This window comes from Bombina bombina, chromosome 9 (assembly GCF_027579735.1).
Source record: "Bombina bombina isolate aBomBom1 chromosome 9, aBomBom1.pri, whole genome shotgun sequence".
NCBI lineage: Eukaryota > Metazoa > Chordata > Amphibia > Anura > Bombinatoridae > Bombina > Bombina bombina.
In genome coordinates this window covers 77,397,477-77,414,632 of record NC_069507.1, presented here as the reverse complement: position 1 = coordinate 77,414,632, position 17,156 = coordinate 77,397,477, and the positions used below count along the sequence as shown (strand labels likewise).

The window sequence follows — 17,156 nt, the reverse complement described above, 5'->3', positions numbered from 1 at the left end:
GGAGCGTGTTATTACTTCTCTGGCAGAGTTTGAGGAAGAATCTACCAGAGTTTTTTACTATGATTTTAACCGGAGTAGTTAAGATCATATTGCTGTTCTCGGCCATCTGAGGGAGGTAAAAGCTTCAGATCAGGGGACAGCGGGCAGATGAATCTGCATTGAGGTATGTTGCAGTTTTTATTTTCTGAATGGAATTGATGAGAAAATCCTGCCATACCGTTATAATGACATGTATGTATACACTTCAGTATTCTGGGGATGGTATTTCACCGGAACTACTCTGTTAAAAGTCACTAATCCTTTTAATAAGTATTTATCATGTTAAACGTTTTTGCTGGAATGTAGAATCGTTTACATTTCTGAGGTACTGAGTGAATAAATATTTGGGCATTATTTTCCACTTGGCAGTTGTTTGGTTTTAATTGTGACAGTTTCGTTTCTCTTCACTGCTGTGTGTGAGGGGGAGGGGCCGTTTTTGGCGCTCTTTGCTACGCATCAAAAAATTCAAGTCAGTTACTCTTATATTTCCTGCATGATCCGGTTCATCTCTGACAGATCTCAGGGGTCTTCAAACTTCTTTGGAGGGAGGTAGATTCTCTCAGCAGAGCTGTGAGAATTTTATATTGACTGTGAATAAAAACGTTGCTCTGTAATTTTTATGTCAAATTTAATTATTGTTATTTTACTAATGGGAACAAACCTTTGCTAAAAGTTGTGTTGTTTTAAAGTTTGATGCTACAACTGTTTTTCAGTTCATTATTTCAACTGTCATTTAATCGTTTAGTACCTCTTTGAGGCACAGTACGTTTTTGCTAAAAAAGATTATAACCAAGTTGCAAGTTTATTGCTAGTGTGTTAAACATGTCTGACTCAGAGGAAGATATCTGCGTCATTTGTTCCAATGCCAAGGTGGAGCCCAATAGAAATTTATGTACTAACTGTATTGATGCTACTTTAAATAAAAGTCAATCTGTACAATGTGAACAAATTTCACCAAACAGCGAGGGGAGAGTTATGCCGACTAACTCGCCTCACGCGGCAGTACCTGCATCTCCCGCCCGGGAGGTGCGTGATATTATGGCGCCTAGTACATCTGGGCGGCCATTACAGATAACATTACAAGATATGGCTACTGTTATGACTGAAGTTTTGTCTAAATTACCAGAACTAAGAGGCAAGCGTGATCACTCTGGGGTGAGAACAGAGTGCGCTGACAATACTAGGGCCATGTCTGATACTGCGTCACAGCTTGCAGAGCATGAGGACGGAGAGCTTCATTCTGTGGGTGACGGTTCTGATCCAAACAGATTGGATTCAGATATTTCAAATTTTAAATTTAAATTGGAGAACCTCCGTGTATTACTAGGGGAGGTCTTAGCAGCTCTCAATGATTGTAACACCGTTGCAATACCAGAGAAACTGTGTAGGTTGGATAAATACTTTGCGGTACCGGCGAGTACTGACGTTTTTCCTATACCTAAGAGACTAACTGAAATTGTTACTAAGGAGTGGGATAGACCCGGGGTGCCGTTCTCACCCCCTCCAATATTTAGAAAGATGTTTCCAATAGACGCCACCACTCGGGACTTATGGCAAACGGTCCCTAAGGTGGAGGGAGCAGTTTCTACTTTAGCTAAGCGTACCACTATCCCGGTGGAGGATAGCTGTGCCTTTTCAGATCCAATGGATAAAAAATTAGAGGGTTACCTTAAGAAAATGTTTGTTCAACAAGGTTTTATATTGCAACCCCTTGCATGTATCGCGCCGATTACGGCTGCGGCAGCATTTTGGATTGAGTCTCTGGAAGAGAACCTTAGTTCATCTACGCTAGACGACATTACGGACAGGCTTAGAGTCCTTAAACTAGCTAATTCATTCATTTCGGAGGCCGTAGTACATTTAACCAAACTTACGGCTAAGAACTCAGGATTCGCCATACAGGCACGTAGGGCGCTGTGGCTAAAATCCTGGTCAGCTGATGTTACTTCTAAGTCCAAATTACTTAATATACCTTTCAAGGGGCAGTCTTTATTTGGGCCCGGTTTGAAAGAAATTATCGCTGACATTACAGGAGGTAAGGGCCACGCCCTACCTCAAGACAAAGCCAAAGCTAAGGCTAGACAGTCTAATTTTCGTCCCTTTCGGAATTTCAAAACAGGAGCAGCATCAACCTCCACTGCACCAAAACAGGAGGGAGCTGTGGCTCGTTACAGGCAAGGCTGGAAGCCTAACCAGTCCTGGAACAAGAGCAAGCAGGCCAGGAAACCTGCTGCTGCCCCAAAGACAGCATGAACCGAGAGCCCCCGATCCGGGATCGGATCTAGTGGGGGGCAGACTTTCTCTCTTCGCCCAGGCCTGGGCAAGAGATGTTCAGGATCCCTGGGCGCTAGAGATCATATCTCAGGGATACCTTCTAGACTTCAAATTATCTCCCCCAAGAGGGAGATTTCATCTGTCAAGGTTGTCAACAAACCAGATAAAGAAAGAAGCGTTTCTACGCTGTGTACAAGATCTGTTATTAATGGGAGTGATCCATCCGGTTCCGCGGCCGGAACAAGGACAAGGGTTCTACTCAAACCTGTTTGTGGTTCCCAAAAAAGAGGGAACTTTCAGGCCAATCTTAGATTTAAAGATTCTAAACAAATTCCTAAGAGTTCCATCGTTCAAAATGGAAACTATTCGGACAATCTTACCCATGATCCAAAAGGGTCAGTACATGACCACAGTGGATTTAAAAGATGCTTACCTTCACATACCGATTCACAAAGATCATCACCGGTATCTAAGGTTTGCCTTCTTAGACAGGCACTACCAGTTTGTAGCTCTTCCATTCGGATTGGCTACGGCTCCAAGAATCTTCACAAAGGTTCTGGGTACCCTTCTGGCGGTACTAAGACCGCGAGGGATTTCGGTAGCTCCGTACCTAGACGACATTCTAATACAAGCTTCAAGCTTTCAAACTGCCAAGTCTCATACAGAGTTAGTTCTGGCATTTCTAAGGTCGCATGGTTGGAAAGTGAACGAAAAGAAGAGTTCTCTTTTTCCTCTCACAAGAGTTCCATTCTTGGGGACTCTTATAGATTCTGTAGAAATGAAGATTTACCTGACAGAAGACAGGTTAACAAAGCTTCAAAATGCATGCCGTGTCCTTCATTCCATTCAACACCCGTCAGTAGCTCAATGCATGGAGGTGATCGGCTTAATGGTAGCGGCAATGGACATAGTACCTTTTGCACGCCTACACCTCAGACCGCTGCAATTGTGCATGCTAAGTCAGTGGAATGGGGATCACTCAGATTTGTCCCCTACTCTGAATCTGAATCAAGAGACCAGAAATTCTCTTCTATGGTGGCTTTATCGGCCACACCTGTCCAGGGGGATGCCATTCAGCAGACCAGACTGGACAATTGTAACAACAGACGCCAGCCTACTAGGTTGGGGCGCTGTCTGGAATTCTCTGAAGGCTCAGGGACTATGGAATCAGGAGGAGAGTCTCCTTCCAATAAACATTCTGGAATTGAGAGCAGTTCTCAATGCCCTTCTGGCTTGGCCCCAATTAACAACTCGGGGGTTCATCAGGTTTCAGTCGGACAACATCACGACTGTAGCTTACATCAACCATCAGGGAGGGACAAGAAGCTCCCTAGCAATGATGGAAGTATCAAAGATAATTCGCTGGGCAGAGTCTCACTCTTGCCACCTGTCAGCAATCCACATCCCGGGAGTGGAGAACTGGGAGGCGGATTTCTTGAGTCGCCAGACTTTTCATCCGGGGGAGTGGGAACTTCATCCGGAGGTCTTTGCCCAAATACTTCGACGTTGGGGCAAACCAGAGATAGATCTCATGGCGTCTCGCCAGAACGCCAAAATTCTTCACTACGGGTCCAGATCCAGGGATCCGGGAGCGGTTCTGATAGATGCTTTGACAGCACCTTGGAACTTCGGGATGGCTTATGTGTTTCCACCCTTCCCGCTGCTTCCTCGATTGATTGCCAGAATCAAACAGGAGAGAGCATCAGTGATTCTAATAGCGCCTGCATGGCCACGCAGGACTTGGTTTGCAGATCTAGTGGACATGTCATCCTGTCCGCCTTGGTCTCTACCTCTAAGACAGGACCTTCTGATACAGGGTCCATTCAAACATCAAAATCTAACTTCTCTGAAGCTGACTGCTTGGAAATTGAACGCTTGATTTTATCAAAACGTGGTTTTTCTGAGTCGGTTATTGATACCCTGATACAGGCTAGGAAGCCTGTTACCAGAAGGATTTACCATAAAATATGGAGTAAATACCTATACTGGTGCGAATCCAAAGGTTACTCCTGGAGTAAGGTTAGGATCGCTAGGATATTGTCCTTTCTACAAGAAGGTTTAGAAAAGGGTTTATCAGCTAGTTCATTAAAGGGACAGATTTCAGCTCTGTCCATCTTGTTACACAGGCGTCTGTCAGAAAATCCAGACGTCCAGTCCTTTTGTCAGGCTTTAGCTAGGATCAAGCCTGTGTTTAAAGCTGTTGCTCCGCCATGGAGTTTAAACTTAGTTCTTAACGTTTTACAGGGTGTTCCGTTTGAACCCCTTCATTCCATTGATATAAAGTTGTTATCTTGGAAAGTTCTGTTTTTAATGGCTATTTCCTCGGCTCGAAGAGTCTCTGAGTTATCAGCCTTACATTGTGATTCTCCTTATCTGATTTTTCACTCAGACAAGGTAGTTATGCGTACTAAACCTGGGTTCTTACCTAAGGTAGTCACTAACAGGAATATCAATCAAGAGATTGTTGTTCCATCCTTGTGTCCAAATCCTTCTTCAAAGAAGGAACGTCTTCTACACAATTTGGATGTAGTTCGTGCCCTCAAGTTCTACTTGCAGGCAACTAAAGATTTTCGCCAAACTTCTTCCCTGTTTGTCGTTTATTCTGGACAGAGGAGAGGTCAAAAAGCTTCTGCTACCTCTCTCTCTTTTTGGCTTCGTAGCATAATACGTTTAGCCTATGAGACTGCTGGACAGCAGCCTCCTGAAAGAATTACAGCTCACTCCACTAGAGCTGTGGCTTCCACTTGGGCCTTTAAGAATGAGGCCTCGGTTGAACAGATTTGCAAGGCTGCAACTTGGTCTTCGCTTCATACTTTTTCCAAATTTTACAAATTTGACACTTTTGCTTCTTCGGAGGCTATTTTTGGGAGAAAGGTTCTTCAGGTAGTGGTTCCTTCTGTATAATGAGCCTGCCTATCCCTCCCGTCATCCGTGTACTTTTGCTTTGGTATTGGTATCCCAGAAGTAATGATGACCCGTGGACTGATCACACATAACAGAAGAAAACATAATTTATGCTTACCTGATAAATTCCTTTCTTCTGTTGTGTGATCAGTCCACGGCCCGCCCTGTTTTAAGGCAGGTAAATATCTTTTAAATTATACTCCAGTCACCACTTCACCCTTGGTTACTCCTTTCTCGTTGATTCTTGGTCGAATGACTGGGACTGACGTAGAGGGGAGGAGCTATATGCAGCTCTGCTGGGTGAATCCTCTTGCATTTCCTGTTGGGGAGGAGTAATATCCCAGAAGTAATGATGACCCGTGGACTGATCACACAACAGAAGAAAGGAATTTATCAGGTAAGCATAAATTATGTTTTTTATTAAATTTTTATATATTTTAATGTTATATTTTGACTATACATACCTTACATTTCAATGTTCTTCACTTATAATATATATATATATATATATATATATATATATAAAATATACATACAAAAAGGTATAAGCGCACATCCATTTTCAAAACCACAACATATTTTTTGAACTGCTGCAAAAAATTGCCTGCAAAAAACATCGAGACAACTATTCTTTTTAAATAAAATTGGGATCTTAGTCACACAGCATGGCCACATTCTGCTTAGCCAATCACCAACTTACAAAGTGCCCCAATATAGACTGGTCCTAACACTACAGTCCTTTGCCTCAGAGGGCTGAATCATTCATGCTTTTACTCTTCATAATAGAATGAGACTCCCTGGCTTAATATTTGCAACTCTATTACACTGTCATGAGCACACCTTAGCTTGGGTGGGGTGCGTTAACCAATGGGAAATGGTCAGACTCCCTGAACAAAAAGGTATTGGCGCACAACCATTTTCAAAAGCACAACATATTTTTTGAACTGCTGCAAAACATTGCCTGCAAAAAACATCAAGAGACAACTATTCTTTTTAAATAAAATTGGGATCTTAGTCACACAATATGGCCATATTCTGCTTAGCAAGTCACCAACTTACAATATGCATCCATATATATCCGTGTTACTTATATACATATGATAGATGGATATAAAGGTATAGATATATATTTTACTATATATATATATATATATAAATATAATGAAGGAAATTAGAGTGTAAAGTTTTCATAACTACCATTAGCTTTAGAGCAGGTGGTCTGATACGGTTTCGGGTTAGAACACGAGTGGTAAGTGTTATTGTTTTTTAAGCAGCTCATCTCATTGAAGACTACGGGAGAAGCTTTTGTAATACGTGTGCTAACCAGCCCGCATTAAAATATTACTTTGAGAGCAATTACCTCGCAAGTTAACATTTTAGTTAGATCACCACTTGTAATCTGACCGATCACAAGGTGTATTTTTGCACAAAAAAAACAATATGATGATCACTCATATTAAATTTTAATTCCTGCTATCTTTATTTGAATTGATAACACTATAAAAAGTCACACAGTCTAATAAAACTATCATTTAATTCCAACTTTTTAGAATAAGCTCGTAAAATGTGCTTTTTAAAAAAATATATAAATAATTGCCAGCAATTCTTTTAAAAATACTGAAAAGAAAGAATAAATGAGTTTTCGTTAAAAGCCGTAATTTGTTTATTATGAAAAATGTAACTCTTATCTGCTGGATTTGGCAAAACTGAACAGCGAGGATTCCCATCTCCCACAGCTTTGAGTTAAAATGAGAAATCATTAGATTATGACATTGCTACTGTAGAGATGAAATATCATTTATCACATTTTGTACCAATGTAGTAGTGTTGGTGTGCTTGAAGTTACAATTGATTTCTATATATATATTTATATATATGTATTTGCAGGTTTCTGTGGTCAATCAGTTGGATATGCAAGTTATCGTTTCTAATGTTCCTCCAACAGTAGTGGAAGAAAATATAGATGAACTTATAAGGTGACTGTTTTAATATTATTTATTTCTTCTCAAAATGATATCTTGTTTGCATTTGAATTGTTAATGGTTTTTTTTTTTATATTGTGGTTTGTGCATCCTTTTTTAAGAACAATTACCGGAAGTGCATTTATATATCTCTTATTTTTTTTTAGCTATTCTTGAACGATGAGAAGTCAAAGTTTAATAATTATTTTCATTATGCTAGCATTATACTTGAATAACTACTGCAGATACAGAAGAATTGTATAATGAATGTAAAAGTTTTCTTTATTTTCCCTGCTCCATGTATCACATGACAGCCATCAGCCAATCATTGACTTAGCTGTAAACTCTTTGCTTCTCAAAAGTTTGAATTAAATTAAATTAAATTGGAAGTGAATTGTAACATTTAAAAAAAAATATATGTGTTCTATCTAAGTCTAGAAAGTTTAATTTTGACTTTTATATACCATTAAATGGAACACTATACATTTGAAAACCATAGCTTTAAATATTGCAAACATTAATCTGTATCTCAATAAACCATTTGACATTATCATTATATAATAACAAAAAACAATTTTGCTTTCAATTGTATCATTTCAAATTTTCATTTCCAAACTGTTTTTGTAACCTGAACTGGCATCTGTTTTTTTTGGAACTGATTCATCCTTGGGACCTTGGTCCAGACATAACCTAAAAAAAAAAAAAAAAAAAATGTGCATAGTTTAAACAACAAAGGTTAAAGGACAATAAAGTTGCTTTTATGTGGACATGAAATATTTTTTTTTTTATTTCTTGATTTAAAGTATACAGTTTTAAACAACTTTTCAATTTACTATAAAAGTAAAATAAAAAGTTGTTTAAAACTGTATTCTCTATCTGAATCATAAAAGAAAAATGTCGGAGTTCCTCTCCCCTAAAAGGGGACTTTCATGATTCAGCTCGAGCTTACAATTTTCAATTGTTTTTTGAAACTCAGTTTTTTTTCTATAAAAGCATATCTAGATAGATGTATTTTCTACATAGCAAGCTATACATAACTAGTCCTAAAGCAAGTTATACATAACTAGTCCTAGAGCCCACCCGTATCATGCCAGGCCATGCCCATGCCGCACCCATCTGGTCACGCCCACACCACACCTGTCTGGTCACGCCCACTCCGTACCCACCCAGCCACGCCCACTGCACCACACGGCGCCAGGTCAGTTGGAAGGCCAGGTGTGTTTGTCCTCGCGTGCAGTCTCTACTGCGCATGACAGCTTCGGACAAACACACTTGGCCTTTTATTATATAGGATAATACCCAGAAAAACATGCATGTTCCTAAACATGTCTGTACAGGGGCTAAATTAAAATAAAAAGTACCCGAGGTAAAACTGATAATAAACATAAATTGGAAAATATGGGAATATTGTACTATATTTAAATAATGATTGTTTTATTTTCACTTCCATGACACTTTAACCCTTTCACTGCTAAGCCATTTTTCACTCCAGTGCTGAGCTAATTTTGAGCTTTTTTTGCTACTTACATTTACACCCACACAAATTATATATAGTTTTTTTCCCCCTTTTTTTTCAGAAGGCCCAGCAGATTCGCAATATACCATTATTATATTTATAATTCATGGCATGTGAGATAGCTGCAGCCAAAACTGTAAAATAAAAATGTATAATTTTTGGGTAGATTTTAGTAAATAATATTAAAAATGGCTCAGTGACCACTGATGTTACTGTGTTCACCTTACTAATTGTCATCAAGGGTAGCCACACGTTAAATAGGGACCCATATTGTTTTTTGGGGGGTTATAGTATAGAGAGGCCCCATTGTGTAGTACAGAAATAAAAGTACATTTTTTCTTGCAAGGTGTTGACTGTTACCACAGTGATCTCTTGACTATACAAACAAAATTCATATATTTTTTTTAAGAATTATTATTAACGATTCAGACAAACCATATTTTTTGGCGCTGCACAAGTCTTATTGGGAACACATCTCAAAATTGCAGCTACTTAACCTCTCCACCACCTCAAGGGTATCAGAGTTAAATCACCCAGATGTGATCTGATCAGGATGATTGATAAGCCCTGCTCTCATATTATTGGTTGCCTTAGGGCAAGGGGCTCGGCTACAGAAGCAATTGCTTGTGCATTGTTAATGGCAGGAAGTGAATGCTGCCTGCTCAACGTGAAGCCGGGAGCACAGACATAGTCAGTTCGGCATTTAATAAATGGAGCACCATGTCTCTATGTTTTAAAGGGACATTAAACACAATTTTTTTTTCATTATTCAGATAGAGAATACAATTTTTAAAAAAGTTTACAATTTACTTCTATTATCAAATTTACTTTGTTCTCATGTTATTCTTTGTTGTAGAAATGCCTAAGTAGGTAGCGTGCACATGCTTGAAGCACTACATAACAGGAAATAGTGCTGCCATCTAGTGCGCTTGCTAATGTATAACATTATTGCAAAATGGCTGCCATAGAGTACCGCAGTCACCTGCACACTCCTGAATTTATATTACTGCTTTTCAACCAGGGATAACAAGATAACAAAGAATATTTGATAATAGAAATAAATTGGAAAGTTGTTTAAAATGTTATGTTCTATCTAAATGATGAAAGAAAAAAAAATGGGTTATGTGTTCCTTGAATAGGGATTAAGGGATGCTTAAAGGGCCATAATACCCAAATGTTTAAACACTTGAAAGTGATGCAGCATAGCTATAAAAAGCTGACTAGCAAATATCACCTGAACATCTCTATGTAAAAAAGAAAGATATTTTACCTCAAAAGTTCCTCAGTAGCCACCTCCCATTGTAAAGGATTTCTAAGCAGCATTTTAGTATGTCTGTCTTGGGACAGCTGAAAGGATGAGCCTCGTGAACTCTCATATTATTTCACCAATCAGGTAAAGGAAGCTTACTATGAAATCTCATGAGAGTTAAGTCAAATCTCATGAGATCACAGTAAGAGTTCATGACCTCAGCACTGCTGATGCTGATTGGCTGCTGTTCATTTCTTCATTTTTTTTTTTATTTTTACCTGCAGCTGGGCAGCAGCTGAGTATAACTTTTTACACAGAACTTACTCTGCTGAGCTGAGGAAATTGTGAGGTAAAATGTCTTCCTTTTTTACATAGAGATGCTCAGGGGATATTTTCCTGTCAGCTTTTTACAGTTATACTGCATTAGTTTCAAGTGATTTAGCATATGAGTATTATGTCCCTTTAACTGTTACTAAATAAAAGCTTTTTTTTAAATTAGATTTCGCCAAATACATTTATTATTATTATTATATGGATTTTGCATGGTGGGTCTATATTTAATTTTCCTGTTTAATACTCACATAGTAAACTGCATTGTGAGTGCTTATGAAATATAATTTACTAACTCAATATACATTTTTTAATACGGTTCAACACTAAACCAAGCTGACTGCAAGCAATGTTTCTTTTGCAACTAGTGAACAGGTTTTTATAGTGCTCTTAGCAATTAATTATTGACTTCCAACTATGACAGGGGTATAAAGAGAATCAATTAAAATTAGAGGTCCACATTTGCATTAACACGAAAAATTAGACTTTTAAAGAATTATCACATGCACAATGACCTTTTAAATTGTGTAGCTAAAAAATATGTGATTGATGGTTTTACAAGAAGATCACAACCTCAGTTAGCTTAATTTACTCAAACATCAGTTAACAGCAGATATATATATATATATATATTTCTTTTTTTCTTTTATATATATATATATATATATATATATATATATATATACTGTATATATATATATATATATATATATATATATATACAAGCTGCTATCCTAGCCTAGCTTTGTCATTTTTGTTTCTATGATGGTGCTTGGGACTTAAAAAATATACGCCTAGATTTAGAGTTTGGCGTTAGCTGTCAAAAGCAGCGTTAAGGGGTCCAAACGCTCCTTTTTACCGCCCCCTGGTATTTAGAGTCAGCCAGGAAAGGGTCTACCGCTCACTTCCTTTCTGCGACTCCAGGCTACCGCAGATCCCCTTACATCAATTGCATATCCTATCTTTTCTATGGGATTTGCCTAACGCTGGTATTTGGAGTCTTGGAAGAACTGAGCGGTAGAGCCTCTACCGACAAGATTCCTACCGCCAAAAAAGTTAGTAGTTAAGAGCTCTATGGGCTCGCGCCGGAATATAAAGCTCCTAACTACTGTGCTATAAAGTACACTAACACCCATAAACTACCTATGTACCACTAAACCGAGCCCCCCCCCCCACATCGCCAACCCTCTAATAAAATTTTTTAACCCCTTATCTGCCGACCGGACACCGCCGCCAACTACATTATCCCTATGAAACCCTAATCTGCTGCCCCTAACATCGCCGACACCTATATTATATTTATTACCCCCTAATCTGCCCCCCCAACGTCGCCGCTACCTAACTACACTTATTAACCCCTAATCTGCTGACTGGACCTCGCCGCCACTATAATAAATGTATTAACCCCTAAACCGCCACACTCCCGCCTCGCAAACACTATAATAAATTGTATTAACCCCTAATCTGCCCTCCCTAACATTGCCGCCACCTACCTACAATTATTAACCCCTAATCTCCCGCCTGCAACGTCGCCGCTACTATAATAAAGTTATTAGCCCCTAAACCTAACTCTAACCCTAACCCTAACACCCCCCTAAGTTAAATATAATTTTAATTAAACGAAATAATGTTCCTATAATTAAATAAATGATTCCTATTTAAAACTAAAAACTTACCTAGAAAATAAACCCTAATATAGCTACAATATAACTAATTGTAGCTATTTTAGGATTTATATTTATTTTACAGGCAACTTTGTATTTATTTTAACTAGGTACAATAGCTATTAAATAGTTAATAACTATTTAATAGCTACCTAGTTAAAATAAGTACAAAATTTCCTGTAAAATAAATCCTAACCTAAGTTACAAATACACCTAACACTACACTATCATTAAATTAATTAAATAAATTACCTACAATTAGCTAAACTAAAATACAATTAAATAAACTAATCTATAATACAAAAACAAACACTAAATTACAAAAAAATAAAAAAATATTACAAGAATTTTTAACTAATTACACCTAATCTAAGCCCCCTAATAAAATAAAAAAGCCCCCAAAATAAAAAAATGCCCTACCCTATTCTAAATTACAAAATTAATCAGCTCTTTTACCAGCCCTTAAAATGGCTTTTTGCGGGGCATTGCCCCAAAGTAATCAGCTCTTTTACCTGTAAAAAAAAATACAACCCTCCCAACATTAAAACCCACCACCCACACACCCCTACTCTAACCCACCCAACCCCCCCTTAAAAAAACCTAACGCTAACCCCCTGAAGATCTCCCTACCTTGAGTTGTCTTCACCCAACCAGGCCGAAATCTTCATCCAAGGTGCGCAGAGGAGGTCCTTCATCCGGTAGAAGTCTTCATCCAGGCGGCGTCTTCAATCTTCATCCATCCATCCGGAGCGGAGCCATCTTCCAAGGAGCCGACGCGGAGCCATCCTCTTTATCCGGAGTCTTCGTACACAATGACGGTACCTTTAAGTGACGTCATCCAAGATGGCATCCCTTCAATTCTGATTGGCTGATAGGATTCTATCAGCCAATCGGAATTAAGGTTGGAAAAATCTGATTGGCTGATTCAATCAGCCAATCAGATTGAAGTTCAATCCGATTAGCTGATACAATCAGCCAATCGTATTGAGCTTGCATTCTATTGGCTGATTGGAACAGCCAATAGAATGCAAGCTCAATACGATTGGCTGATTGTATTGAACTTCAATCTGATTGGCAGTGTGTTTTTGTATTATAGATTAGTTTATTTAATTGTATTTTAGTTTAGCTAATTGTAGGTAATTTATTTAATTAATTTAATGATAGTGTAGTGTTAGGTGTATTTGTAACTTAGGTTAGGATTTATTTTACAGGTAATTTTGTACTTATTTTAACTAGGTAGCTATTAAATAGTTATTAACTATTTAATAGCTATTGTACCTAGTTAAAATAAATACAAAGTTGCCTGTAAAATAAACATAAATCCTAAAATAGCTTCAATGTAACTATTAGTTATATTGTAGCTATATTAGGGTTTATTTTCTAGGTAAGTATTTAGTTTTAAATAGGAATAATTTATTTAATTATAGGAATATTATTTTGTTTAATTAAAATTATATTTAACTTAGGGGGGGTGTTAGGGTTAGAGTTAGGTTTAGGGGTTAATAACTTTATTATAGTAGCGGAAACGTTGCGGGCGGGAAATTAGGGGTTAATAATTGTAGGTAGGTGGCAGCGATGTTAGGGAGGGCAGATTAGGGGTTAATACAATTTATTATAGTGTTTGCGAGGCGGGAGTGCGTCGGTTTAGGGGTTAATACATTTATTATAGTGGCGGCGAGGTCCGGTCGGCAGATTAGGGGTTAATAAGTGTAGTTAGGTAGCGGCGACGTTGGGGGGGGCAGATTAGGGGGTAATAAATATAATATAGGTGTTGCCGATGTTAGGGGCATTAGATTAGGGGTTCATAGCTATAATGTAGGTTGTGGCGGTGTCCGGATCGGCAGATTGTCAGCGATAGCGGGGGCGGCAGATTAGGGGTTAATAAGTGTAAGGTTAGGGGTGTTTAGACTCGGGGGTTCATGTTAGGGTGTTAGGTGTAGACTTAGAGAGTGTTTCCCCATAGGAAACAATGGGGCTGCGCTAGGAGCTGAACGCTGCTTTTTTGCAGGTGTTAGTTTTTTTTTCAGCCAGCTCAGCCCCATTGTTTCCTATCGGGATATCGTGCACAAGCACGTTTTTCCAGCTTACCGCTACCGTAGGCAACGCTGGTATTGAGAGTTGAAGGGAAGGTAAATTATGCTCAACGCTCCCTTTTCTGAGGCTAACGCAGCCACTCAGACAACTCTAAATACCAGCGTTGTCTTAAGGGTGCGCTGGGAAAAAAAGCAGCGTTAGCACCGCGGGTCTTTAGCGACAAAACTCTAAACCTAGGCAATAGTTTTAATGACTGTTCCTGATTGTGTCAATATAAGTAGTTAATATTATTTACTCATAAATTGTCTAAACTTGCCTTCAGTCACACAATCACCTGCCTAGCTGGCCAATGGAAAAAAAAAATCCTTTCATAATCTGACTATCAGAATCAGTTCTTGAAGGGTGGGGTTATACATTTTTCTTAAAGGGACATAAAAGTCAAAACAAAACGATTTCAATTTCAATAGAGAAAGTCATTTAAAAAACATTTTCATTATAAAATGTGTTCATAGTGAAGAATTGAAAGCTTATATACCTATACATATATGAGACTATAATTTGCTAATGGCTGTCACATGATACAGGGGACAGGGAAAGGAAACTGAGCTTTGAGATGAGTTAAAAAATCTACGAATCTTTGAAATTCATGTAAAATGTTATTGATTTGTCTTTTTATTATGTATTTTTTGGATTATACAATTATACTCTATTTATTAGTAAGGCACATATTTGAGTTAATGTTGTTCCATGAAAATAGGGAACAATTCATAAGGTGTCCTAAGTAACTTGTATCTGAGAATGCCAGAAATCTGCTTATGAAAACGCAATTAGACCCACATATAATTTATTTAACATTTAATTGTAATTATATCGTATTTCAGTTATATGTAGGGTATAACATATCTCATATTTCCTTCAATATTTTAACAGACCATGAATTGACTATGAATATTTTTACTTATTTTTAAATACTATTGTGCTGATTTCCATACTCCGAACCAAGCCCCAAAGTTTTAGATGTATACTGAAGTCTACAGATTCCAGCATACTATTGTTTATATATTGGGTCTTTTCATATGCAGGAAAGGGGGAGGGGCAGTGTCTGTTCTTTCTGTTTTCTCAGTCCATTTCAATGGGTGTCCCAGTCTTACTTATAAAAAGAGAGAGAGATTCACTCAGCTAAGACAGAACAAACGCTAGAAAAACTTCTGTGCCTTTTCATTTGAGGGTGCCCCTCAGGGTGCATACTCTTTTAGCACACTATGCCCCTTCACAGAGAAAAAATATCCTGTAGCATATCAGTCTGACCCTGCCCAATGACAGTCCAGCACCGAAATACCAGGCAATTCTTCTCTGAACAAGAGAAACAACAACCCCAGACGATCGTTTCGGCCTTCTGTGGGCCTTGTCAGTGAGGTGCAGTTGCTACAGGATATGCTACAGGATATTTTTTCTCTGTGAAGGGGCATAGTGTGCTAAAAGAGTATGCACCCTGAGTGGCACCCTAAAATGAACAGGCACAGAAGTTTTTCTAGCTTTTGTTCTGTCTCAGCTGAGTGCATCTCTCTCTCTCTTTATATTTATGCAAATTGCTCTTGGGTCTCCCTAAGAGTAAAAGGGGAAACCAGACGTGGACTCCTTGCACACATGCCCTTAGAGAGATGCGACTGCACCTCACTGACGAGGCCCACAGAAGGCCGAAACGATTGTCTGGGGTTGTTGTTTCTCTTGTTCAGAGAAGAATTGCCTGGTATTTTGGTGCTGGACTGTCATTGGGCAGGGTCAGACTGATATGCTACAGGATATTTTTTCTCTGTGAAGGGGCATAGTGTGCTAAAAGGGTATGCACCCTAAAATGAACAGGTACGGAAGTTTTTCTAGCTTTTGTTCCGTCTCAGCTGAGTGCATCTCTCTCTCTCTTTATATTTATGCAAATTGCTCTTGGGTCTCCCGAAGAGTAAAAGGGGAAACCAGAATGGGACTCCTTGCACACGTGCCCTTAGAGAGATGCGAATGCACCTCACTGACAAGGCCTACAGTAGGCCGAAATGATCGTCTGGGGTTGTTGTTTCTCTTGTTCAAAGAAGAATTGCCTGGTATTTCGGTGCTGGACTGTCATTGGGCAGGGTCAGACTGATATGCTACAGGATATTTTTTCTCTGTGAAGGGGCATAGTGTGCTAAAAGAGTATGCACCCTGAGTGGCACCCAAAAATGAACAGGCACGGAAGTTTTTCTAGCTTTTGTTCTATCTCAGCTGAGTGCATCTCTCTCTCTTTTTATATTTGTCCCAGTCTTACCTCATCAACAATGCTAAATTGAGAGCTTCTAAGTATTTTTTTAAAAGGTTTTATACTGGATTTTTAGATCAGCATCTGTGCATATTTGTCTTTATAGTAGTGTCTTTTACATGCAACTATATGACAATTGGTGTTTACTGTCCTTTTAAGTTTTGTATACTTGCATCTTTTAAGATTAATATCCATTCACAAAAATGTAATAAATATAATAAAATCATAAAGCCTTCATTTTATTCAGAGTGAATGACAAATTATGTTTGGAATTTTATATGAATTTTGAGCAAATTTCATGATTTATTTTTGTGGAATGATAATGGACTATATAAATATCTGGCAGTGCATTTGGAATTCATTGATATCTAACGAGGACGTTGAGTTAAAATAAATCCATGTATCCCTTACGATTAAAAAGCTTTTGTGATAAAACATACAAAAAATCTTGCAGTAAAAATGTATTTTGACATAACTTAATCTCGGCTTTAAATAGATGTTTTGTTTTGTTTTTATCATGGTTTGAAAGTAAATAAGCATTGCTCTCTAGTGGACCTTGCAAGTCACTTCTACCTTAATGAAAGCAATACTGTACATCAAGGGCTCGATCACATATGCAGTGTCGCCCGCAAAAGTCTGTTTTTAGATGTATGTCGCGATCACATATACGGCGCCGCATACAAACGGGGGTATGGCGGTTTAGAAGTTAATAGGTTAATTAGCTAGATTGCGCTGTGGTTGGATGGTGGATTAGGGGTTAATAGTGTTGATAGGTACTTTGCGTTGTGGGGGGATGGCAAATTTGAGGTTAGTACATTTATTAGGTAGTTTGCATTGTGGGGGTTGGCGGATTAGGGGTTAATCACTTTATTAGGTATATTGCGTTGTGGGGGAT

The 17,156-nt window shown here is 38.4% G+C and overlaps 1 protein-coding gene across 1 annotated transcript in view; it reads left to right on the top strand.

Moving 5' to 3' along the window:
- PCDH15 (protocadherin related 15) overlaps positions 1-17,156 on the top strand; it is a 1,588,775-nt gene that overhangs the window by 1,410,792 nt on the left and 160,827 nt on the right. The window contains exon 26 of the mRNA XM_053692906.1: positions 7,105-7,193. Coding sequence (XP_053548881.1) covers positions 7,105-7,193 — 89 coding nt within the window. The remainder of the gene's footprint in view (positions 1-7,104; positions 7,194-17,156) is intronic.